The 24,689-nt window shown below is 35.3% G+C and overlaps 1 protein-coding gene across 2 annotated transcripts in view; it reads left to right on the top strand.

The window, feature by feature from the left end:
• Window positions 1-24,689, top strand: part of RELN (reelin) — a 458,093-nt gene that overhangs the window by 426,626 nt on the left and 6,778 nt on the right. For both annotated transcript variants that reach the window (XM_039849355.1, XM_039849356.1), the window contains 13 exons: window positions 2,348-2,502; window positions 3,554-3,768; window positions 5,914-6,091; window positions 8,295-8,470; window positions 8,619-8,725; window positions 9,808-10,050; window positions 10,631-10,806; window positions 13,279-13,352; window positions 14,169-14,330; window positions 15,070-15,227; window positions 17,205-17,424; window positions 19,318-19,515; window positions 20,188-20,286. In XM_039849355.1, the coding sequence (XP_039705289.1) occupies window positions 2,348-2,502; window positions 3,554-3,768; window positions 5,914-6,091; window positions 8,295-8,470; window positions 8,619-8,725; window positions 9,808-10,050; window positions 10,631-10,806; window positions 13,279-13,352; window positions 14,169-14,330; window positions 15,070-15,227; window positions 17,205-17,424; window positions 19,318-19,515; window positions 20,188-20,286 (2,161 nt within the window). The remainder of the gene's footprint in view (window positions 1-2,347; window positions 2,503-3,553; window positions 3,769-5,913; window positions 6,092-8,294; window positions 8,471-8,618; window positions 8,726-9,807; window positions 10,051-10,630; window positions 10,807-13,278; window positions 13,353-14,168; window positions 14,331-15,069; window positions 15,228-17,204; window positions 17,425-19,317; window positions 19,516-20,187; window positions 20,287-24,689) is intronic.

Genomic DNA, 24,689 nt, shown 5'->3' with positions numbered 1-24,689 from the left:
TTTATCAGATTTTGGGACTATGTCACAAATTGGCCCCAGAATCTTGTATAGAAAGACATATATTTTGCAATAACAAGACTGATAAAAACCTTCAAGAAGAATTAAACGTATGCTGAAAATTGAAATTTGAGGCATTTTAATAATTTTAAATACTTAATTATTAATGTAGTATTATAAAATAATACATGTTTAAAGTGTGAAATCGAGAAAATATAGAAAATCATGAAGATAAAAGTAAAAATCACCCAGAGAATAACCATTATCAATATTTTGGTATTTTTCATAGTCTTTTTTTCTATGTCTTTATATAAACATTTTTAACATATTTAAATCCTAGATTATACATATATTGTAGCCTGAAAATTTAGAATTAAATCCTGATCACTTCCCCATGTCCTTAAGTATCTTTGAAAATACCATTTTAATAGCTATATAATATTTCACTTTAGCATTTTTTTACCATTTGACATTGTTGAATATTTAGATTAATTATTCTCATTCATACATTTATTACTATATCACCTGGTACAGTGGTACAAGTACAAATATTTAATAAAAATTATCTTTTTAAATAGGAAAAGCTTAAAATGTTCTTCACCACTACCAAGTATTATTCTCTTAACAAGGTTATTAAGAAGGTTTACTTACGTAGATCTGGTTCAGAAGTTAGCTAAATTATTCATTTTTTTTCCTGTGTAATGTTTTACATAATGAGCTTATAATCAGAACAATTAAAATACTGCTTCTATATGAATAAAAGCAAATACAGATTATTTTTTCAAGTACCTAAAATATTGATTTTTACTTTAGGCTTAATTGGTAATGTACAATCGAAGGAACAAATTTTCTACCTTCTTCTAGTCTTACCAAAATGGTATTCTTATAAACTAATACCTACTTACAGAAATAGTTTGTGATATTGCAGAAGAGATTGATGAGTTAGTTGATTAAATGTAGCATGAAATAACATATGTAGCCCAGAATAAACTGACTCAGGGTATTCTTGTTGGAATCAAATTTCTTGAGTCCTATATCTGTAATGTAGGATTAAATGTAGGTCCAAATCCTGTGGAATGAAAACTAACAGACAATGGCGTTGGAGTAGTCATTCGAGTCCCAGAAATAAACTGCTTGTTCTTCAGGTATATGTCATGCTCAAACAAAATCAAAAGGACAGAACACAGATGAAGGCCGAATTCTAATTAAATTGTTAGGTCTCTTCTCCAAATCCTCTGAGGACATTCACAGTGGCCTCAGGTTGCACCCATTTGTTCATCTCCACTGCAAATACTGGAGATAACCAGGAAATTTTCAGAGAAAAATTGAACCTATAAAATTAATGTATAACATGAATTAGATGCAACTTATGGATATGTTTAATTTTTAACCTTTCTAAGATAAAGTCATGATGTTAAAAACACAGAAGAGAAAAGGAATTTTGTGTGTGTGTGTGTATAACAGAGAAAATAGGATTTACTTCGCACTAATCAAGTTATAACTTTGCTGCTTAATTGTCCTTAGACTCTTACAAGCTTTTTTTATATCACTTTATTGAGGTATAATTGACATACAAAAATCTATAGGTATTTAATGCATACAACTTGATGAGTTTGCAGGCAAGTATACACCCATGAAAAACCGTCACTACAATCAAAGCCATAAATTTATCAATCACCTCCAAAAGTTTTCTTCCGTACCCTTTTCCTCTATTAATATTGATTTTTGTGTTATCATAAGAGCACTTAATATAAGATCTACTCTCTTAGCAAATTTTTAAGGATATAATACATATTATTAACTAAAGGCCCTATGTTGTACAGTAGATCTCCAGAGCTTATTTGTCTTGCAATACTGATACTTTATACCCTTTGACTGCCACTTCTCCATTTCTGCCTCCCAGCAGCCCCTGGTAACCACTATTCTACTCTCTGGTTCTATGAATTTGACTATTAAAAGTTTTTTAATTACCCAGATAGCACTATCAGAATTTGAGTAGAAGTAGCTAACTCACTTTCTTATCATATGACTAAAATTTTTTCTCCTTCTTTAAATCCTGCCTAAAAGTTAAATATCTGTCAGAAAAAAAATTATATATTTCCCTTTGATTTTCATACACAACATATACCATACACACTTTTTTTCCAAATATAGACTTCCTAATATCAGATAGTAGATATATCTCAACCTCCCAGTGTCCATGTTCCTAAAATGATGTGCTTATATTAGTGTTTTCTCTGTGGATTGTATGTAAGAGAGATTTCCACTTAATTCTAGATTTTGCTTAAAGTGAAAAATTTGCTTCAAGCGTTTTTTTGTCATAAAATTTTTGTCTTTTAATTTTTTTAAGTGAATGAGCATTGGCTATTCCATGATGATTGTACAGTAGAAAGGTTCTGTGACTCCCCCGATGGTGTCATGATTTGTGGCAGTCATGATGGAAGAGAAGTGTATGCAGTGACCCACGACTTGACTCCCACTGAAAGCTGGATCATGCAATTCAAGGTGAAAATGTTATGATCTTAATTACATAAATAGCCATATACTAATAATATAAAAATGAAAAAAATCATAGAGGTAAAGATCATCTAATGTGTTACTGACTTAATGTATACTTTGAAAAATGAAGTTTAATATTAAGGGTAATATACAATTCAACTATATGTAACTTAATGATTTAAAGTATTTTATTCCTGAACTATTTCAAGGTAAACATTTCATAAGAGTAAGGTTGTTTCTGCTCAGAGTTAAATACCAATAGAGCAGATATTGATAAAAATGTAAACTACTAAGTCCAGTTCTCTGAGTTAAATCATTATATGGCTTAGGCAGGTTTTTTTCCTTTAAGAGAAGATTAAAGCTTTTATTGTTATATCTACCTTTTTACAAGAGCATTTTGATGTTTCCGAAGGAAGAAAATTATGGACTACAAAGGCATGATTAGCATTAATGCCAACATTAATATTGGCTAAGATTTTGGCCAAGATCTTATGTCAACTAATTTATTTTGTCTACCTCAGTTCCACTGTATTAGCAACAAACATCGAATTATGGCTGTCTCTATCAAGAAAAGGTGTTGTGCCTTATTAAAAGTACCTTCTGTTATCACTTCATTGCATCCTACTTGGAACTGAAAGTGATTGATTGAGAATCATAAATTGTGGGACAAAATAGTAAACTTCGTAAAGCTGTTAGTCATCCTTCTTGGTCAAGCATTCTGCCAAACAGAAGTGCCAGACCATTAGCATAACAAACAACAATTTGTAAGAGAGGGCCCAGGCCTTCCAAGGCAATCAGCCAGCCATGGCAGAAGCATAGGTTTCAGCTTCTCTCCAAACTTCTTGCACAATATATTTGTCACTTTCCATAATTTGTCACCTTGGGCAACCATATTGAGTTCCCCACCCATCAGCAGAGCAAATAATAAACTTGAAAATATGAGATGGATGTGGTATAGTGTTCATATGATGAGCAGCTTTCTTGCTGCCAAGTTTTTAGAGCAAAAATATATAATATGGGTTTAATATCTTAACAGTCTTGCATCTCTCTTTATTAGATCTCTGTTGGTTGTAAAGTATCTGAAAAAGTTGCCCAGCATCAAATTCATGTACAATATTCTACTGATTTTGGTGTAAGCTGGAATTATCTGGTCCCTCAGTGCTTACCTGCAGACCCAAAATGCTCTGGAAGTGTTTCTCAGCCATCTGTATTCTTTCCAACTAGAGGATGGAAAAGGATCTCCTACCCGCTCCCTGAAGGCTTAGTGGGCAAGTAAGTAAGGCCTGGTTCCAAGCATACAGAATTAGATTAGGGACACTGTTGTTGAGCCTGAAATTCTGTGTAATTGTGGGTAAAATGTTCTCTTCCTCCCTAACTCTAAGGTTCTCTAATCGGTGACCTCCATGATGAGCTAACTCAAGGAGACTTCAAGTTGTAATTCTCAGACTTGTCAAGATGGGCCTTAGCAGGCCCGTTTATATTTCACACCTCAGGATCAGCAAATGGGGACAGAGTGATAGTGATGGCCTCCGAACCAAATGAAAAGGTGTATGTTACCTTATAGATCTTGTAGACTGTGGTCCACCATGCATCCTATGCTTTCCACATTACTGCTTTGTCAATGCATGATAGATGGAGCCAGAAGCAAATCCTAACTCATCATGCTGTTTGTACAAATCCTAAATCTTCGTGCTATTTGTACAGGTGCAATTTGTAGGTTTCATTTTTCTCTTATCAAAGCATTATGTTCTGCACCTGCAGTGAAAAGTAATTAGCCTGGAGGAGTGGTGATCCAAACGATTAAATTGTTCTCTAAAAAGTCTGTGGATAAGTTAATTTAAGGCAATTAGAAAAGATTTCTCTTCGCCTATAAAATTGGAGAAAAAGATACATTAAAGAAAATGAGAGGTGAACCTCCAACATATGAATCATAGAGTGTAGCTAAATGAAAAACTTTCCTGTAAAACAGAATTACGATATATAATCAGAACATATAGAACCTGTGAATTAGGCGCTTACACATAGCTATTCCAATGTCCCATAGATACCATTTACTACATGACCACTCACAGTTCTCTAGAACAAATGTAAAGGGCTTAGTCAATTAACGTGCTAGAAAGCTAAATTAGAATGCTTTCAGCTGCAGGTAACAGAAAACCCAATTAGCTCAATTAAAATCCAAACTGGGCTCATTTAAAATAAAATGTATTAAATCTATAATGGAGAAAAATGCAAGTTAAATGGACTCTAGGGCTGGTTGATTCAGAAACTCAACAATGTCTTCAAGGAAATTATATTTATTACACTCATTCTTACACTTTGTTCCACTGTCCACACATTGGCCACTGTCAGCCTTCGGGCTGGTTCCCCTCATGAACATATATGACTTTCAGAAAACTAGAGCAGAATGCATCCTTACCTATATCCAATGAGAGAGAAAGAGAGTTGCTTTTCTTCATACAGAGCCAGAGCAAGCACCTCTTTGCATCCCATTGGTACAGATTAGCTCTAGAATGCCCATTCCTTAGTCAATAGTTAAGGGAATTATATTATGATAATTATCTCATTTGACTCCTCTGGGATAAAATGCATGCTGGGACCCACCACAATATCCTTGCCTTGTCTTACCCTTCCTTTTCTCTCCTTTTTTATAAGGAAGTATAATTTACATTCAGTAAAATGTGCACATCTTAATTGTTGAGTGCAATGAGCTCTTACCATTGTGTAACCCATGTAACCATCACATAAAACAAGATACCGAACATTGATGTCACCCCAGAAAGTCCATCATACACTTTAGACTCTTTACAGAAACATAGTGTGGGGTATTTTAATATAAATAAGGTTAATTATGAGATTTGTATTTTCCCCAAAAGGCAGAGAAGAACAATGATGAAATTAAAATCTCAGGAAAATGTCCTTTAATATAACCCTTTCAAAATTGTTTTCTAATTAGCATAGTTACTCTGATTATCTTTGGGCGATTTAGAAGTTTCTGTTTCCCAACCACCTAAGGGCTGGATGTATGTTGACAAGGCTCTGCCAAAGGATTCACTCACCTTCTGTGCAATTTCAGAAATGTAATTAATGAAACTTAATTGTGATGCAACCACTGGACTCCTGATTTATGATAATTTTGTGTTTTAAAATGTTCCTATTGCTTGAAATAGAGATTTCACTGTATTTTCATTTTGTTTTACAAGTTTGCGCGTATATCATAAAATTTAAGTAAAACTGAATTTAAAGTTTCATGACTAGAAGTAGATAATGGCAGTTGGAAAACATTTTTGATTAACCCATTTCATTCTGTCAGAGTGTCTTAAATGTTTTTTCTCTTGTGCACTGAATACACACATGGGAAAATGGACCTGAATAAAGTTAACTTTTGTTTTTGTGTTGCTTTTGTGTTGCCAATAGTCCAGTAAGGTTTAGGTTTTATCAGAAGTACTCAGATATGCAGTGGGCAATTGATAATTTCTATCTGGGCCCTGGATGCTTGGACAACTGCAGGGGCCATGGAGATTGCTTAAAGGAACAGTGCGTCTGTGATCCAGGATACTCCGGGCCCAACTGCTACTTGACTCACACTCTGAAGGTAATGACAAAGCTCCTGATGGAAGCACTCACTCACATTGCAAGCCAGGCCTTAAGAACCAACTCAAGTGTGAGAGTAATAATTTGTAACAGTGTTTTTTGGGGCCCCCTGTAAATAAATCCTTTGAATGGAAACTAAAAAAATATGTCTTAGGTTTCTTAGTTATAAGAGTATTAGGATTACGTTCTAGTACAATTTACCAATTCATAAATTAACCAGACTGAATAGATTAAAGAACATAAATACTCTGCTTTTTTTTTAAAGCAGATTCTTTATTTAAAATCAGTTTTAAGCCACCTTTACTTTTTCAGTAGATATATTGTTTGAAGGAGAATACTGTTGTTGTTATGAAATAAAGCACATAAAATTATCACAAAAATAAAACAAAAGAATAAATTTTCAAAAAGGACTAAACAGTACCTGAATTTTTGTTCAGAAAATTCAGTGTTCTGATTTGCTGATTGCTGAAATATTGTTGTGTATTAAGAATAGAGAGGTCATTCTTGGAAACTTCAGCTGTTATATCATTATTTAATATGCAAAGAAAATATAGTTCCCAACACAGTTGCCATATGTGCATTCTATTTCTGTAAATAAATATAGTACATTCATTATCACAATAACAGAAAAATGACTAGGCTAAAAAAGCACAAGTGATTGAAATCAAACATATAAAAGGCAAACAATGTAAATAAAACCTGTTTTGTCCATTTTTTTTCTATAACATTTCAACAACGTTGGAATTGCTAAATTAAAAAAATAAAATTAGAGCAATGCTTACTTATGTCTGAAGCCGTTAGTCTATTTGTTATCAAATGAGATTACAATGTGAGAAACATAGCCATAAGTACTGAATAAACTAAAAAAAATCTAGTTTTCTTTCATGACATTCAAATTTCATTAGCATTCCTCAGTTGAATAACAAGTTGTACAGATCTATATTATGAACTCTTATTTTTTCAATGAGAGTCTACACAGTCAATGATGTGTGGCTTCTGCCTCTAGTGTCTGACATGTAAATCTTCATTTTTAAAATTGCATTTATTTACTAACATCAGTGAAGTAAGGTAAGATTGACATGTAACTACACGTCTTATACCATAGAGGTGGTTATGTTCTAAGTTTGAAGAAAAGAGGGTCTAATTAAATCATTTTAACTATACAATTAAATAGCAACTAGACAACACTCTTAAATGAAAAAAAAATGCAGTTTTTCTATATATAATTACTGCAATTACAATTATGACAAATTACTATCATGTTTATACCATTAAAAAAAATCAGGTGCCTCAACCCAATGCAAAAGGGACAAAATGAATGTACTATGGGCAAAATGAATAGAAAAATCAAGATCTTACTATGATGTGAAGGGATGAAATCATTTGACATAAAATGTTTCCATACCCTAATATTTAATTACCTACTCAGGAAAATAGACTATTCCTGATTGTGGTTATTTTTTTGTTAAAAGGGTAAACTAGAGACCCAAGGAAAATATTTTATTCTAGATTTCGAGTACTTCTCCCCATCATCCTGAATCTTGGCCCTGATAAACATGTGAAAAGTCTTTCAAATTGCCTTTCAAGTTTGACTTTCTTTTGACTTCATAGAGAAAGCTTTGGTTTCAATATCCCTACCTAACCACATAGACATTCTAAGTTCACTCTGGTAGAAACTGAAGGGTCATGGTTGCCTAAAGCTGTCTCCGTGGTTGGGGCACACACTCCTGGGGGGAAAAAGACCATTGCTAGGAAATGTTAGGGGGAAAAGTGCTAGAACATCTGTTTTGCTTTATCTTATTTCTTTGAATTTTCATTTTTTAGTTCATGTTTTATAATATTATAATAAATTACAATAGTACTTTTGCATATCATATAAATAAAACATTTAGGGAATATATTCTTAAGTAACTTTTTACAAATAGGAATATTAGTATTTCTTCTCAACCTTATCATTGTTTTAAGATTCTCTCTAGACTTTAAATTCCAGTTAGTAAACATTAAGCAGTTTAAATGATCTTCACTATATGATAGAAAAGCATATTGTGACGATATCCTATTTTTTTTAATAATATCTTTGGAAAAGCATTTGAACCAGCTCTAATTTTGTAAAATCCAAGATGTAACTCTGTATTGTCTTAACTATTTCATAATTATTATCTGAAATTGTTACTTTTAACCAATTGCCACTTTTTTTTCCCCAGACATTCCTGAAAGAACGCTTTGACAGTGAAGAGATCAAGCCTGATTTATGGATGTCCTTAGAAGGTGGGAGTACTTGTACCGAGTGTGGGATTCTTGCCGAGGACACTGCACTCTATTTTGGGGGATCCACAGTGAGACAAGCTATCACTCAAGATTTGGATCTCAGAGGGGCAAAGTAAGTCATTTTTTGGTTATTGTCATCACAACTTAGCAAATTGTTCCCCAAAGCAAGGAACAGAAGTGGAAGAAGTTGTTATCCAGGACTTGGGTAGACTACTATTAATTGTTAACTATTCTAATGGATAATATGTGCTTGCATTCAGATTCCTGCAATACTGGGGGCGCATCGGTAGTGAGAACAACATGACCTCCTGCCATCGGCCCATCTGCCGGAAGGAAGGCGTGCTGTTGGACTACTCTACCGATGGAGGCACGTTTCAGGGGTGAAAGCCATGCCTTGGAGCAGACTCCCAAATTCCATCCAATGCCCCTCATAAAAGTTCTGCAAAGCATTGCTGACGCTGCAATGTGAATAGTGAAAGTTACAGAAAGAAAGTTACAGATCTTAGTTGCGTTACACAGTTCATGCATGTGACTTCTGTATTAGGCAAAATCTACACAAAAAAGGGACAGGAGAAATCACATTAAAAAAATAAGCTTCAAAGTTTATGTGTAAAGAAAATAATCTCTGTGCTTAACTGAAGCTTAATTATAAATAATACAATTAAGAAAGAATTTTTATAGTTTTCCAAGTAAAAGTTCACTTTAAAAACATCTTTTAAAGTGTTTTAAAAAATTTTTTGTATGAACAAGCATGTAATAAATGCTGAGAGAATCTACAAGAAAACTTTATTAATTGTGAAAGAAGATAATCTGAATTGGTGTGTATGTCATATACTATTTTCACAAAATTATTTTATTATTTTGAAGTAGCTGAAAGCAGACCAGTAAAACCAGGAAGTCTTTAGAAAATCAGCTTTGGCAGAAAGATATTATTCTCAATAACTAGCAGATAAATAGATGGCCCTAAAGTATTTTGTAGTATTAAAAAGCTGTTTTAAGTAATTTAAACATCTCAGTCTTATCAATTATTAAGAGGGAAACTTTATGCCAGTCCAATAAATCACAAGTTGTATGGAATTATAATAGCTATGTTTTAAAATACTAGGAGTTCTTGGCTAGAAATATGCAAAACATGGGTGTATCTTATTATTTATGAGAAATAATGCATGTAGGAATCTAAAAATTTTAAAAACATAAAATATATAATTTTTACTTTAGTATTTATATATCTGGTCAAGTATTTCTAAATACCCTTCCCCTCATATATATCATCAGCCTCTTTTTGCAACAATATTTATAAGTAGTGAACACTGACATTAAAGTCAGTGAAATCAATTCTCATTACCTGGTTGCAGATTTCTTTGGGAAGCTTATAGTAGCTGCAGTATACTGGTGGTTGAGAGGATTTTTTCCAGATATGTTACTATGTCAATATATTTGTTATTATAGGAATTACATGGACTTTGCTCCATGAGATGGATTATCAGAAATACATTTCTGTTAGACATGACTACATACTTCTTCCCGAGGATGCCCTCACCAATACTACTCGACTTCGCTGGTGGCAGCCTTTTGTCATGAGCAATGGGCTTGTGGTCTCCGGGGTGGAGCGTGCTCAGTGGGCCCTAGACAACATTTTGATTGGTGGAGCAGAAATCAATCCCAGTCAACTGGTTGACACTTTTGATGATGGTAAGAAACAAAACATTGAACAGTCTTTCCTGTGAACCATTTGTCTGCTTATGTCTTTGAATGAATTACTTGAAAAGCATTTAGAAGAGTGCCTAGCACATATTTAATGCTCAACAAATGTTAGCTATTATTTTGCCCAGCAGTTTATAAATCTTCAAGGTTGGTAGTTTGTTCAAATGTCAACTGAGAATTTAATAAATCCTGTTAAAGACAGAATGTCTAGCTCTAAGTATAATTTGAAATTTTAATACCCCAAAGTAATTTTCATCTCTTTGAGACTTTCTGTACTGCAGATACACATTGCATTGATTTAAAAGTGTACCAAGAATAATTTTGCAATGGCGGGAGTTACCCAGACTAGCAATTACATTTTTGAAGTTGGGTAATAGTACTAGCACTTACTAATCTTTTCTACATTTGATTTCTCATCTTAGATGTATGTTTATTCCAATTGAATAAAATAAAAATTAATCTTAAAGGGTAAGCAAAGAGCTAGAGCATAGACATTCAAGTAATTCAACAATAAGCCAGTCAGTTCAAGAGAATAACATATCACATTACTTCCCATTTACCTTAACAGAAGGCACTTCCCATGAAGAAAACTGGAGTTTTTACCCTAATGCAGTAAGGACAGCAGGATTCTGTGGCAATCCATCCTTCCACCTCTACTGGCCAAATAAAAAGAAAGACAAGACCCACAATGTGCTCTCCTCCAGAGAGCTCATTATACAGCCAGGATACATGATGCAGTTTAAGGTAGGGGGAAGTGGCTCTTCCTAACAAAGTATGGCATTACATTTGGTAAAGGAGGTGTGGGGAGAATGCTTATTTGGACAAATATAAGGAAGTGATTGATTTCATTCATTAAAAGAGACTTTATCTTAAAAATAAAAGAAGTAATCTTTCACAAAGCCCTTTATCATGTAGGATTATTTGAGCATAGATAAAATCTATAAGTATATTGAGACACAGCAAGAAATGTAACTGTATTATGTCTCAGATGTAATCTTGAGTTTACTTTCCCAAACCTTAGAAGTAGGGGTGTCCAAGGTCAAAGTCATATCTAGTATTTTACTATCTTTCATTCCCAGCCATATTCTTTAAAAGTGAAGGCTTTCCCTCTACCAGGCCCATACTGTGGCCCATATCTAAGTCATCATATTTGATTAAGTCATTTGCATTCTCCTCTTTTGCTGCTTCTATCAACCCGGAACTGAAGAGACCCATTTTCTTCTCTATCCAAATCAGTTTGTTTTAAAGAAAGAGTTTATCCTCAGAAATTTAATAATTAAAGTATCACTAAACCTGCACTTTTTCAAGTCACCATATACTGTCTAAACACTACATGTAACAGCTTTCACCCACACCCACTCCTCATCTTTCCTTTCCTCTCTGTACCAGTTGACACTATTGTCCTTGCCCTCTCCAGCCCATGACATTCTGTTTCCCCTTTGTCTTTTGAGCAGGGGCCAGTTCTCCTTTTATCTTCTCAATATCTACTTTTATCTCCTTTTTGGCCTCTCATCTTCCTTTAAGCCTCTAAATGTCAGCATTTCTCAGCACTTCTCATCTTTCTTCTAGCACCACATGCATTCTCACCATTGGGAATTTCCTTCATCCCTGGTTTCAGGTATCATATCTTTAAGACCAATTCTCAAATCTGCATAGCCAACTTTGACTGAATCACCACAATTAATTCAGTACTTCAGTAACCTGTGTACATTTCTACAGCTTTGTCTTATTGCATCTCAACTCAACATGTCTTAACAGTGAACTTCATATTTTTCTTCCCCATACCAGCTCCTCTTTCTGATATTCCTGTTTCTATTATTGGCACTACCTTTTACCTACTCACCAACTTTAAATTTTAAAGTAGTCTTTGATTTTTTACTTTTCACATCTAATCATTCACTGCATCCTTTTAATTCAAATTTCCAGTGATCCTGGTACCCATCTCTTCTTCTCTGTTTGTACTATTACAACCTCCATTCTGGCCCTAATTAAATCAGTAGCCTATTAACGAGTCTTTCCACCTCTAATCTCTATCCACTCTTATCTGTCTTCAATAGCACAGTCAGGTTGAACTTTACAAAGCACAGCTCTGAGCTCATCATCCCGCTGCTCATAAACCTTTAAAACGACCCCATTGCCTATCAAATTAAGGCCACATGCCTCAGACTACATTTATAGTTTGCCAAACTCAATCCTTCTACCTGTCTCCTATCTCTACCTCTCACACTCTTCCATGCGTAAAGGGCAGCTCACATGAACCCTGCTTGATGAATTATTTTCTTTTATTTTAATTGAAATATATTTGACATATAATATTGTGTAAATTTAAGTTGTACAACATGGTGACTTGATGCACTTATGTTCTGTAATATGATTGCCATTATAGTGATCATTAACACCTCTATCACATCACTGTTATTTCTCTTTTGTGGTTGGAATAATTAAGATCTTCCACTTCTGATGAATTACTTTCTAATCCACTTAAATACAGTCTTTCCTTCTTATGAAACAGCATAGCATTTTATTTGTATCCTTTATGATTTCCATTTCCATTATTGGAATATGCTTCTTATTCTCTCTCCAAAGCCAGAGTTGTTTTATTCATGAGCGTATGGCCTGAAATTTTTAGCACTAACCTTCCCCAGTAACAGCCTTGAAATAGAACTTGTTGGTTAAATAGATGATTAGGACTTAAATTTGAATCACCAAAATTGTATGGCATTTATGCATTATTGATTATTTAAATATTTAATCACATATAATACGGAAAGCTTTGATTCATATGAAAATGAAAAAACCCTAAGAATGAATATTAAGTAATTAAAAATTGTTATTTTTAATTCAAATAAAAATTCAATAGTAGCATCAAAGAAGTTAGGATATCATTGAAAATGTTTTAAACCAGTAATGTTTTGAGTTTCTTTCTGTTCTCCAAATATTTCTCTCTTTTTTTGGCCAATTTATCTTCTTCGATTTTATAATTAATATGCTATACTAATTAATTAAATAGAAATAGTATTTTTTAACCTTAATTTTCATCTCCATGCAAAATTGCATGTCTTTAATTGAAGTCTTGGTGTTCTGGCAGGCTGCTCTGTAAAAGCTTCTCTGAATATTTCTTGATTGCTTATCAATTAAGACAAATGGGATTTCTAATTAGCAACAGATGTTATTTAATCTTGCCTGATACATATTGATTGTTTATATTTGTTTTAGATTGTGGTGGGTTGTGAAGCTACTTCTTGTGGTGACCTTCATTCTGTAATGTTGGAGTATACTAAAGATGCAAGGTTTGTGAAATACTTGTTACATTTCCCCCAAACTTGAATACACAGTTCAAATGGTTGTCTATTTTTAAGGCAACTGTTTACAGAGGAGCACTCTTTTGTATAAAAAGTGTCGGTTCATGTGTATTTCACATGTACAAATTTTATTGATATAAAATTTATACATACGTCTTATTTCATCTTTTTTCTTCAAACCAAGAAAAATCTGTTTTCATACTAGGCTTCAGGCAACAAACTTTATATTTTAAAATAAGTAAGACACTATATTTGTCCTTAAAGTAGAACTCTCTTTTATTCATGTTGTTTCTTTCCAACAACCTTAATGAAAATTTAAATCAATGAAAAATCAGACTATGCTTCAGCCGGAGTCACATCCACTAAAGCATAGTAGCAGTATTAAATAAAATGCAGTTACCTTATTATGGTGTTGATAGGCCTGACTCCCATGACCAGTTTTAAAAACGAATTATAGTGAGTTAAGGTTGGTTAGACAGAAAATTTTGTTAATTGACTCCAGGTATATTTCTGGTAATAATATCAGTGGGAGGAAGCCATTAGAATGCAGCACCATGAATGCTATTATTTTATTCTATTGTCTGTGAATATATTCATGTGCTTATAAAGAGTTAGAGTATATCTTGTGTGAAATTATATTCAATTTTTCTTTTATTGTTTGTAATTATAAAAATGTTTAGGAAATAGGAAATTTACATAGAAATATCTTAATTTAATCCAACCCCAAAGCATTACCCTGACAGAAGACCTAGGTCTTATATTTCTTTTAAGAGTTGTCTAATGCAACCTCTTCGGTTTCTGCAGGTCCGATTCCTGGCACCTTGTACAGACTCAGTGCCTTCCTTCATCTTCGAACAGCATCGGCTGCTCCCCCTTCCAGTTCCACGAAGCCACCATCTACAATGCTGTCAACAGCTCAAGCTGGAAGAGAATCACCATTCAGCTTCCTGACCATGTCTCCTCCAGGTAGGTTGTGTACTAATGTAAACTTTGTGGAATTATCTAGTAATCTCTACAGAGCTCGTATAGTGAGCTGAGAACAGCTGATAAAATGAGGCTGGAGTTTTAGTTGCAGCCCCAGTACCCTTTCCCCTCTTCTCTCACCAACCCATGCCCCAGACTGGCAACTGCGTGTCTCAAGAAGAAATAGGATCATGTTTGTAAACTGCTCATGGGTTTCTAAGTTTTTTTTTACTTAATACCACAGCACATGCCGAACTCAATCACAGGCCCTAAGTCACAGGTCCCCAAACAAAGACCTAGAGTGGAATTGACCTTCCCCAGTGTTCTGTGCTCCCAAAAGCTGCACCCATCTCATGTACAAATATTCTCTGGGGTATGCAGGGTTGGTCAGGTTACAAAAAGTCACAGGATAAACATAGTGGAGTTCAATCTTCCCAGCGCTCCTTTGACTCAAAAGATTCAGAAAATGATATACCTCTATAAGAAAAATGGACACAGATTTATTATGCAGTAGAACAGGAAATTCACATACAATTTTCAAGGAAGGCACAAGATTTCAGAACAGCATTTCTCCCAAAGTCTGAGGAGTACACATTCACTCACCTCTGCCATCAGTGCTTCAGGGAGAAGTTTGGGAAGCCCTTTTCTCAGAAATAGTCCCCATTCCCCGGGCTAGAGGCTGGACGCAGCCATGGGAAATAACAGCCTACTCAATCCCTTCTGCTCTCTGTGGGACTTGCAGTGCGACACAGTTCCGCTGGATCCAGAAGGGGGAAGAAACCGAGAAGCAAAGCTGGGCGATTGACCACGTGTACATCGGAGAGGCTTGCCCCAAACTCTGCAGTGGCCACGGATATTGCACCACTGGCGCTGTCTGCATCTGCGATGAAAGTTTCCAAGGTCTGAATCCCAGACTGTCGTTTTTAATACAGGACAGGATGAGGTTCTCCTCATCTCAACGTGTATGCAAAGACCACTAGGAAATAGATAGAAACTGCAGCCGGAGGGATTCAGGATAGATGACACACTCTCTGAACACAGTTATCTTTGGAATGAATTATCAGGAATAATTTAATGCTATGTCCCTTGAAGTACTTTTTAATGTAGAATTTTATCCACTCAGAAATGCTATAGTACCTGACATTCTCCATCTTGCATATAACTCACTGCCCACGTCCCACCCCTAACATTTTATTTCCACCCCTGGGCCTCTCTCATTGCTGGTCTAGCTGCCCATCCCTGAATATTTTGCCAATATTCCTTCTCTCTCACAGGCTCTCCCAACAGCAGCTGGAACTGCCCTCCTGACGATTCAAAATAGTCTGTTTCTCAGTTGCTTGCCTTCGCACACACACACACACACACACACACACACACACAAAGCCTTCATGACTCAAAAAAATACATTTTTACTGCTTGAATTTCTAGAGGATGAATGTACTCAGAACAGAGTATCTACTCAACTCTTGACATCCAAAGAAATTGCTGTGTCCACCTGTTAGAAGGCCTGGGGCCCTGCTTTCCTTTGATGCAATGTTTCTAACAAGTTTCCACCTGTATTGTTACAAAGTTCACTTTACCTAATTACCATTATATTCTCAGAGTTTATAGCAGTGCTCAACAAATCTCCTTTGAGTTAATCTTTACATTGCCTTATGTTTTACTATTTACATGGCATCCACCAATTCATTCAGCAGAGTCATTTAGTGCTTATGATATCTCTGTAAGTTAGCTATGAATAATGTAATTGTTCTCACTTTACTTAAAGAAACTGAGACTCAGGGAGGTTAAATAACTTGCCTAAGATCACATAGCTAGTAAGTGTCAGAAAGAAGACCGGTACTCAGGTTGTTCTTTCCCGTCAGCCCTGCTGTCTCTCATAGCTGAGAGATTTATCCAAAGGGGACCAGAATTATGCAACTTCCCCAAGAGCACAGTGTAAGAGTCTGGATAGATTTCTTGTTTGATGCTATATCCTTGCCTCCAAATGAAATGAGTATGATTAATGTAGCCTGCTGCATATCTTAGAAATTACTTAGTGGTCATCTTTTTCCCCTGGTTTCATTATCGCTGAGACCGGCTGGGTCTGTCTGTATACCGGCTAGAGAATCTAAACTTTAAGTAAATGAACAAATCAGATGTCTCACAAAAAGTCCTAGATGTCTGTAATTTCCCCTCTTCCCTGATCCAACAGAGTTATGACGTTTTAATGTTGAACTATTGTGGACATTTAGAAAAGTTGGGCTATTCAGGGGGAAATGCAAGCACAAACACATTTGCTAATGTAGTGTCTTACTTAAATGCTGGTATTTCAGGTCAATGGTGTCTGAGAGACACTCTCAGTTTATTCATTATGCATTTATTTATCCCAACTTCATTATTGAATATCTTATATGTACTAAGTATTAATGCTAGGTGCTAGAATCCAGTGATGAATAAAATACAGATTTGGCTGTCAAGAATCCTCAAGTATAGAGCTGAAAGAACAAGAACATGATTTATCTTATTTTCTGCTACAAAGTCATGCTGGGAGAAAAGAAATTAGGTTGGCCTCTCATGCCATGGTGACAGCTCCCTACTGGACCCATCATTGGTAAACATCAAGCCTGGCCAGATGCTGTGGTATTTAAATAATAGGTTTACACAAGCAAGAAATACATTAGCACCTACATATTTCAGTAAACACTGACTGAGAGATTATGGGATTGATATCAATAACATAAGCTAATAATTGCTAAAATAAAAGAGAAACATTTCTGGGAGTTTTTTGTCATTCTTACAATAACATGGATTACGTCTGAAACTGAATACTCGTTCTTAGTCTTTGATGAATCTGCTTGCTCCAGCTAATTTTTGTGATTTTTCCCTTTCCTCTAGGTGATGATTGCTCTGTTTTCAGTCATGATCTTCCCAGTTATATTAAAGATAATTTTGAGTCAGCAAGAGTCACTGAGGCAAACTGGGAGACTATTCAAGGTGGAGTGATAGGAAGTGGCTGTGGGCAGCTGGCACCCTATGCCCACGGAGATTCACTCTATTTTAATGGCTGTCAGATAAGGCAAGCTGCCACCAAACCTCTGGATCTTACTCGAGCAAGGTAACAAGACTCCTGTGTTATAGTCCAGTCATAGAATCAGCTGTAAGACCGGTCATTGTCCACTGTCTATTAGATATGGTCATGAACGTAATGGCATAGGTGTCATAAGCAATAGAAACCTAAATATTTGAATTTGGTATGAGGAAGCATTCTACGTTTTCACAACTCATAATTATGCTTTGCTTAAATTCATTGTAGAATTACCTTGTATTTCTTCACACATACTGGCTGAGTGGTAATGACACGTAGGCATAAACCTAGAGAAATGGCCAAATATAAAAAATGGATAAGTGTAGCAAATCAACACATTGTACACCTTAAACTTACATACCATCATATGTCTATTATATCTTAATAAAGTTGAAAAATAAAGTAAGTAAAAAATAAAAAGTTGGCTATAGATAATCTATATTGATAATTTAATGTCAATCATTTGTAAGCATTTATATATGTGTGTATATGTATGTAAAGTAGATTTGCAGTCATGCAAACATATACATATATTTAGCATACTTAGTTACAAGAGATAGAAGTGGAGGATGGATGGATGGATGGACAGATGGATGAGAACTTTAAAGATTCACATGATACAGGAGCTGCATGTTATATATAATGTTATATAATGCAGACTAGAGTGGGCAAAGACTGTGCAAATCAGCTAAAGAAGTGACAGAGAAAAAGAGACCCCAGCAAGGTTGAATTTCCTTCCCCACCTGCCCTTCCTTGCTCTGCCACCTTAGCCAGTGCAAACATAGCTTTTTGTCTGTATAATTCGAGAAGAGATTTTAAGGCTTTATAAATGTTACAGAGAGCTAAATTAGCATATTCCCTGAATGCTGAAAAGTATTCAGTAGCTACAAGTATATTTGAGAATTAGATATTTGGTAAATAAGAATGTAGATGTTTACTTGAGGCTTTTCACTTTGGAAAATATTAGTAATGTATCTTCAGAGGCAGAAAGGCAGGTTTGGGAGTCTTCAATATGATAAACGATAAAAATATAACTAATTCCTGTATGGTAACCATGAAAATGCCAAAAATTGTTGTGTCCCCCACATCTCATTTTTTCCTACCAAAAAGATGTACTTAATCTAGAGACAACTTGATGTTTTCCTAACCCCCATATACAGCAACAACTAGCTGCTTAATTAATAATTACACACCATGTTGTACAAGTAACTCTGTTTTAAATTAATTTATGCATTTACAAGCTATAAACCTAGTGCTTTATTTGACCACCTACCCTAAATGGGATTACTCTACTAATCACTGAAGATAAAACTCCTATGTTTAAAAATCTGTATCTTCTGAAGGTAGAGATGCCTATGAAAAGCAAAGAACGTGCCAAAGAAGAGCAAACGTGGCCCAGAACCTGCATGTCTAACTCACTTTTACCTGAGCTCTGATCTCCAGACATCTGTTTCTAAAATAGACGAGATAATTTGTTCTTGTGTAGATGGTATTCAGCTTGGAGCTATTTGTAAAAAAGTATGTGGCATAAATGCTGTGGTTTTATTCCTTGTCCTCTCCATGTCCTCAGCTGCCTATTTGGCCCATATTATCTTTCAGAAAGTAGAAAGTATTGCAGGTGAAATACTATAGCAAGATTTTTCAACCTCATGAAAAAGAAGACAGATCTTTGAAAGTCAGAATTGCTTTATTTGTATAGAAAACCAGCCTTTCTGAGGTTATTTTTCATATGTATGATGTAAAAAGATAATATAAACAAATTTTACTACTAATGTGATTTAGTCATAAGACTGGATGCTTCTATTTTTACTATATTATGAACACAGGAACTTTAGAAACAAAGATTTTTTTTTAATTAGAAAATATAACTCCTTTAATCCTTCCTGACTCTTGCTTAAAGATTATTTCCCCTGTGTTTTTCAGCAAAATCATGTTTGTTTTGCAAATTGGGAGCACCGCACAGACAGACAGCTGCAACAGTGACCTGAGCGGCCCCCACGCGGTGGACAAGGCCGTGCTGCTGCAGTACAGTGTCAACAACGGGGTCACCTGGCATGTCATTGCACAGCACCAGCCGAAGGACTTCACTCAGGCTCAGAGAGTGTCTTACAACATCCCCCTGTAAGCGGCCTGAATGGAAAGGCACGGTCTCACACATGAGCCCCGAGAATCAGAGTTTGAGCTGGAAGTTTAGTGAAGTTACTGGACCAATGCCACAAACATAGGGGGTGGCAGAACCAAGACTAACCCAGATCTCCAGCGTTGTGTTACTGTTTCCTATTAGGACAACAGGCGAAAATCGAAGCAAGGTCTAGGACGAGAGGGAACAGAAAATAATAACAGTGCTTTTTGCATATTTTCCTTCCTCTAACCAGTATATCTAGTTCCTTAGAAAACATTTTTAATTTTCTGCTGGATACGCTTATTTGAAAATTTTCTGAGGATAGGCAACTGAGTCACGTTTGCTTAGTTTTTTGTCATTTTTGTACCCCCAGCTTCTAGTCTATCACACAGAAGGCACATCATGTTTCTTGACCAAATATGTTGCTCTTCCAGGTACTAGTGTAGCAAAGGGAATAAGAGAGAGAGAGATGTAAAAGTATTACAAGTCTTTGAGTAGCCAACAAAATTTAATGTTGCTTAGGAGAGTACTATAACCTAAGCAAATCTGAATTCCATGCCCAAAGTTTTGTTGATTTAGGTTAGCCTATTACATCTGAAGTCTGGAAGTCACATACCAGAAAGTTCTGTTTTCTACTGTGTAACCTCTTTGTCCTTCTATCTGTGACCCAGGGAGGCACGGATGAAAGGAGTTTTGCTGCGCTGGTGGCAACCACGCCACAATGGAACAGGTCATGATCAATGGGCTTTGGACCATGTGGAGGTCGTCCTGTGAGTATCTGATACTTAGCATTCCATGTTTATTTCAGAAAGGATTGAATTCCTTTGATCTGGCATGCTCCTTAACTTAGTAAGACTGTTTCTGAAGAGATGCCCACAGGACTGGCTTATATTCTTCGGCAACTGCAATCTATAACTCAGCTCAATGTGAAATAATAAAGCCCCGGATATAATTTAATATACCTTAGAAAACTTTGGTAAGCAAAAGATTTATTTAAGGATTTGACAATATTAGTTAAATTTGATCAAACAAAATTCTCCAGGTAAACAGGAAACAATGCTTTTGCCAGATCTGGGTTGCCTTATAAAATGGAATGACATCCTAAAAAGGGAAACAGCCTGTATTGGTTAATGTGCAGAGTATTACTAGTTAATGTGCCTGATAGCAAATACCTGTCTCAGCTACAGATGCCTGAGCCATTCTTCCATTGAATGACATGGTTGCAACCAGAACAAAGAATTCATGGTTTCAAATTCCTCCTGACCAATCCCAGCACCTACCAAGTTAAGGGTGTTCCCCTATGGTTTCTCCCGTTTAATAAGGTTGGCACTGCTCTCACCTAGCCGGGTTGACTGTTCCACAGAGAGATGACTTGCTTTTTCTCTAACAATCTAGTTCCTGTAGAACTGGAATGCTTATGTCTCGACGGGTTCGGACTGATGGCTCCAAGTGGTTGGCAAGGAGAGGCGAATCTTCTCGGTAGATAGGTTCAAATGTTAATTCTGTTTACCAAAACAAAAATGAAATCAGTCTCTTGGCTGATTTCAGTCATTTTGAAGGCAAATTTAAATGATTAATTGGTAGGAAAACTACCAGATTTGTTTTCTTTCGATCATAGCCATGAACTGAATTTTTCAGTCTTGAGTTAGCCTTCGTCTTAGTTTTCACTGAGGCACCTGCTTGCATGGCATCCATATCAACCCCCAAATCCAAGAGCAACCTGGTCCCTACACAAGCCCCCACTGTGCGCTCTGCTGCTTTGGAAAACTTGCTGGGCTCTGCCCCCACAAGACAAAGTCGAAGTTTAAAATAACAGTCCAGACTCATTGGAATCTATATATGAGGCTGATATTTTCCTTAGATATTTCTTTCCTCAGACTACATTATGCCAGGAATAGTAGAATGACCTGGGCTCTAAAATGAGTACATATATGGTAAGGCCAAAGAGAGATGTCCAAATTGACCAGAAACCATCCGTAAAGTCATTCTGCCCGGGCTTCTTTTCCTTTCTGAGCTTCCCTTCTCAATCTGATGGAGCATCAGAATCCCTTAGGAGCTTTTGGAAGCATCAGTGAACGTCTCAACGCCCAGGCCCATCCCTACAGATGATTTGATTTAAACTGACCTGCAGTGGCACCTGAGCATCAGTCTTTTTTAAAGGCATCTCAGGTGATTCTAATAAACTGGTTGAGAATCAAATTTAGATCTTTCAAATCTCTTGCCAAGACAGTTTACATTAATGGGGCCTCCTGTGCCTGACAAAGCATTACCAACTCCTATGGAAACTTCAAAACTCGACAGTCCTCAAAGAAGCAGGATGCTAATACTGCCCTTAGGTACTCATAACAATTTTTAATACACCATATGTTTGAGCAGATATTTCTTCTCCTGCCACCCAGCCAAGCAGTTGCAATTATCTATTTTGGATTTCAGAGGCATATCATCACCAAAAGTCCCTCCCTCAGACTAAAAGAGTAGATGGGGTCAGAAGTGCAAATGTACTCCCCTGGTATGAATAACCCCCTCACAACTTAGACGCAAAACTCTGGTCTCTGCTCCCTATTGACCAGCTGCCTCAGAGGCTCTCAGAACACCAGCCAGAAGCTTCACCACACAGCTCCCAAGGAAATCTTCTGGAATAACTGGTGTTGGTATTAATTTTTATAAGCAGCTGCCAGCATCATGATATTATTATAAGAATCAAGTTCAGATTATGTGAAATCTATCACATTGATCATACCTTTTGTTTCTGGTATTGTTCTGGAGCAATAATCTGTATTTGTAAAGACTTCGCTTTTAATCCCCCACCAGAATTTTAATACTTTGAAGAATTTATAACTTATTAAGCATTTCTCTGCTCTTACTCTGAATTATTGTCTCAAATTCTCAGGGCATTAAAACATTTCGAATGATAAAAGAACATTGCAACACATGCATTGTTGCATGGTTTCAGTTATATTCAGCATCTTCTGTCAGTAAATAATTTGAAAATTATAACTTCATACATATCTCCATATAATTTTATTTATATATATGTTATACATATAATTTAAAAAGTACATGCTATCTCTAATACTTCAATATAACTTAAAAATTTGCTAAAATTAAAAGATTTACTTTGCTTTCCTTCTTTTTTGGAGAGAAATATCTCATAAAGCTGAGTTCAATAAATGAGTTCTTTAAAAGAAATACAACACAAAGAAATTATATTTTCAGAACTAAGTGTTTGATATTTTGCTCTTAGGATTTAACATTTCTACGCCACTGTACCCTTTCAAAGTACTTCTTTTCAAAGCAATCACAAAAGGTTTTAAAGCATTCACTAATTAATATGCCCTTAGTAGCTCTGCAAAATACTTTAATGCATTGATTTTATGAGCTTAAAATAAAAAAGAAACTTCCAGAGAATTCAGAAAAATAAAATATAATAATTTTCCAGAGTGTCTTTCAACCAAATGAGGCACAAAGAAACTAGCCAAGGTTCATGTCACGATTCACAAATCATACTAATTATAACTTTTTTACCGCAAATGTATATTTAGTAGAGAGGTGGAATACTCCCATAAATGCCTATTAATTCAAAATATCCCCTTTATTCACTATACTTTTGTACAACATTTAATTATATAAAACTAGTAATGTTAACTCCTCAAGTGTGGAGGGGAGAGGAGGAGACTAAGTTCCATATCTAAAAAGATACAAGCCCCACCTAATTGAACACTGTAGTTAGGGCTACTAATATGTGTTTGCAACTACTGTTTGGGGGTATACATTTTTAGAATGTATTTCCTTTTCTAAGTGAAGACTGGCCTTAATCTAGCTTTATTATCATAGTTTCGCTTTTGTGCGTGTGCACTAAGGACACATGCTAAAAATCCCTAGAAAGAAAACCTGTAATCATGCATGGTATCTTGACTGTAACCTCACTACTGCCCATATCAAGAGGATATATGAGTTTGATGAGAGCAAAGTCAGCATTTTTGAAAGTATTTCAACATTTAGGAATTCATCCTAAATGAATTTCATCCTAAAAGTATTTCAACATTTAGGAATTCATCCTAAATGAATGAGATACATAATATATTTTTAATTGAATGACTTAATTCTAAAATACTCCCTGTGGAAGGATTTGAGTTTCATAAATATGGATATACAGAATGACAAGCCCCACACCATAAAGATAAAACCAACATTTAGCATTTAACAAGCAAAGTCACTTACACTTTATGCTTGTTGGAGGGTTTAATCTTCCACTCTGATGTTTTTCACTAAAAACGGCCCATGAAAAGCACTTCAAGATGATTAGCCCCTGCTAATCTGCCATAGAACAGATGAACCAAATTGACAAATCGCTTTTTTCCAGCCTCACTAGGTTACAAAAAGTCCTCATTCTGTAAAGTCTGAATGATGTAGCATAACACAATCACTGACATTCAAGTGTCAGAAACCTAATTTCTTTGAATTCATTTGCTAGTGCAGAACATTTGTTTTTCAGTAAAAGTTTGTGAATATATTTGGGCAGATCCCTCACAAGATCCATGCTGGTGGGGCTTTTCTTAGGATAAAAGAAAATTCTTTGTCTTAATCATTTTGTTGAGCTCTCATACTTCTATCCTAAGAATCTCCCTCACCAAACTATGCACTTCATTCACACATCACATTTCCTGTGTACGTGTCCAAGTCACAAGCTGTCATGTGTATAATGAATTGGGCCAATTTTTGCATGTGTACCTTGAAAGTAAATTGCTCAGTAAAGAGTAAGCCTATATAAATTAATTTATAAAAAAGTGAATTATTACCACATTTACTAAAAATTGAAAACCAATATGTTGCTAACTATGGTCTTAAATGCATTTATCAGATTTTAATAATATTATGCATTCCATCATGACCATCCTCTCATGCTATTTTCATTATCAATATACTGTCACATTTTTGGCACAAATGATTTATGGAGACGAGCATATTATATTTGTTGTAAAGCATATTTATTCTTTATTAAATTTGACTATGTTATCTGATATGGAGGACTTTTGTATTTTTTAAAGCCCATTCCTTAATATATTCAGGAATAAGTATTTTCTAAAGTATAATCATTGAAAAATCAGATAATAAAATTAATGGTAGTTATTAAACTATTACTTTTTTATTTATACTTTGTATGTAACATTTA

Source organism: Pteropus medius, unplaced genomic scaffold (genome assembly GCF_902729225.1).
Source record: "Pteropus medius unplaced genomic scaffold, Ma_sr-lr_union100, whole genome shotgun sequence".
Classification (NCBI taxonomy): domain Eukaryota; kingdom Metazoa; phylum Chordata; class Mammalia; order Chiroptera; family Pteropodidae; genus Pteropus; species Pteropus medius.
Note: the sequence above shows the minus strand (reverse complement) of the source record. Positions and strands in the feature narration are given on the sequence as shown.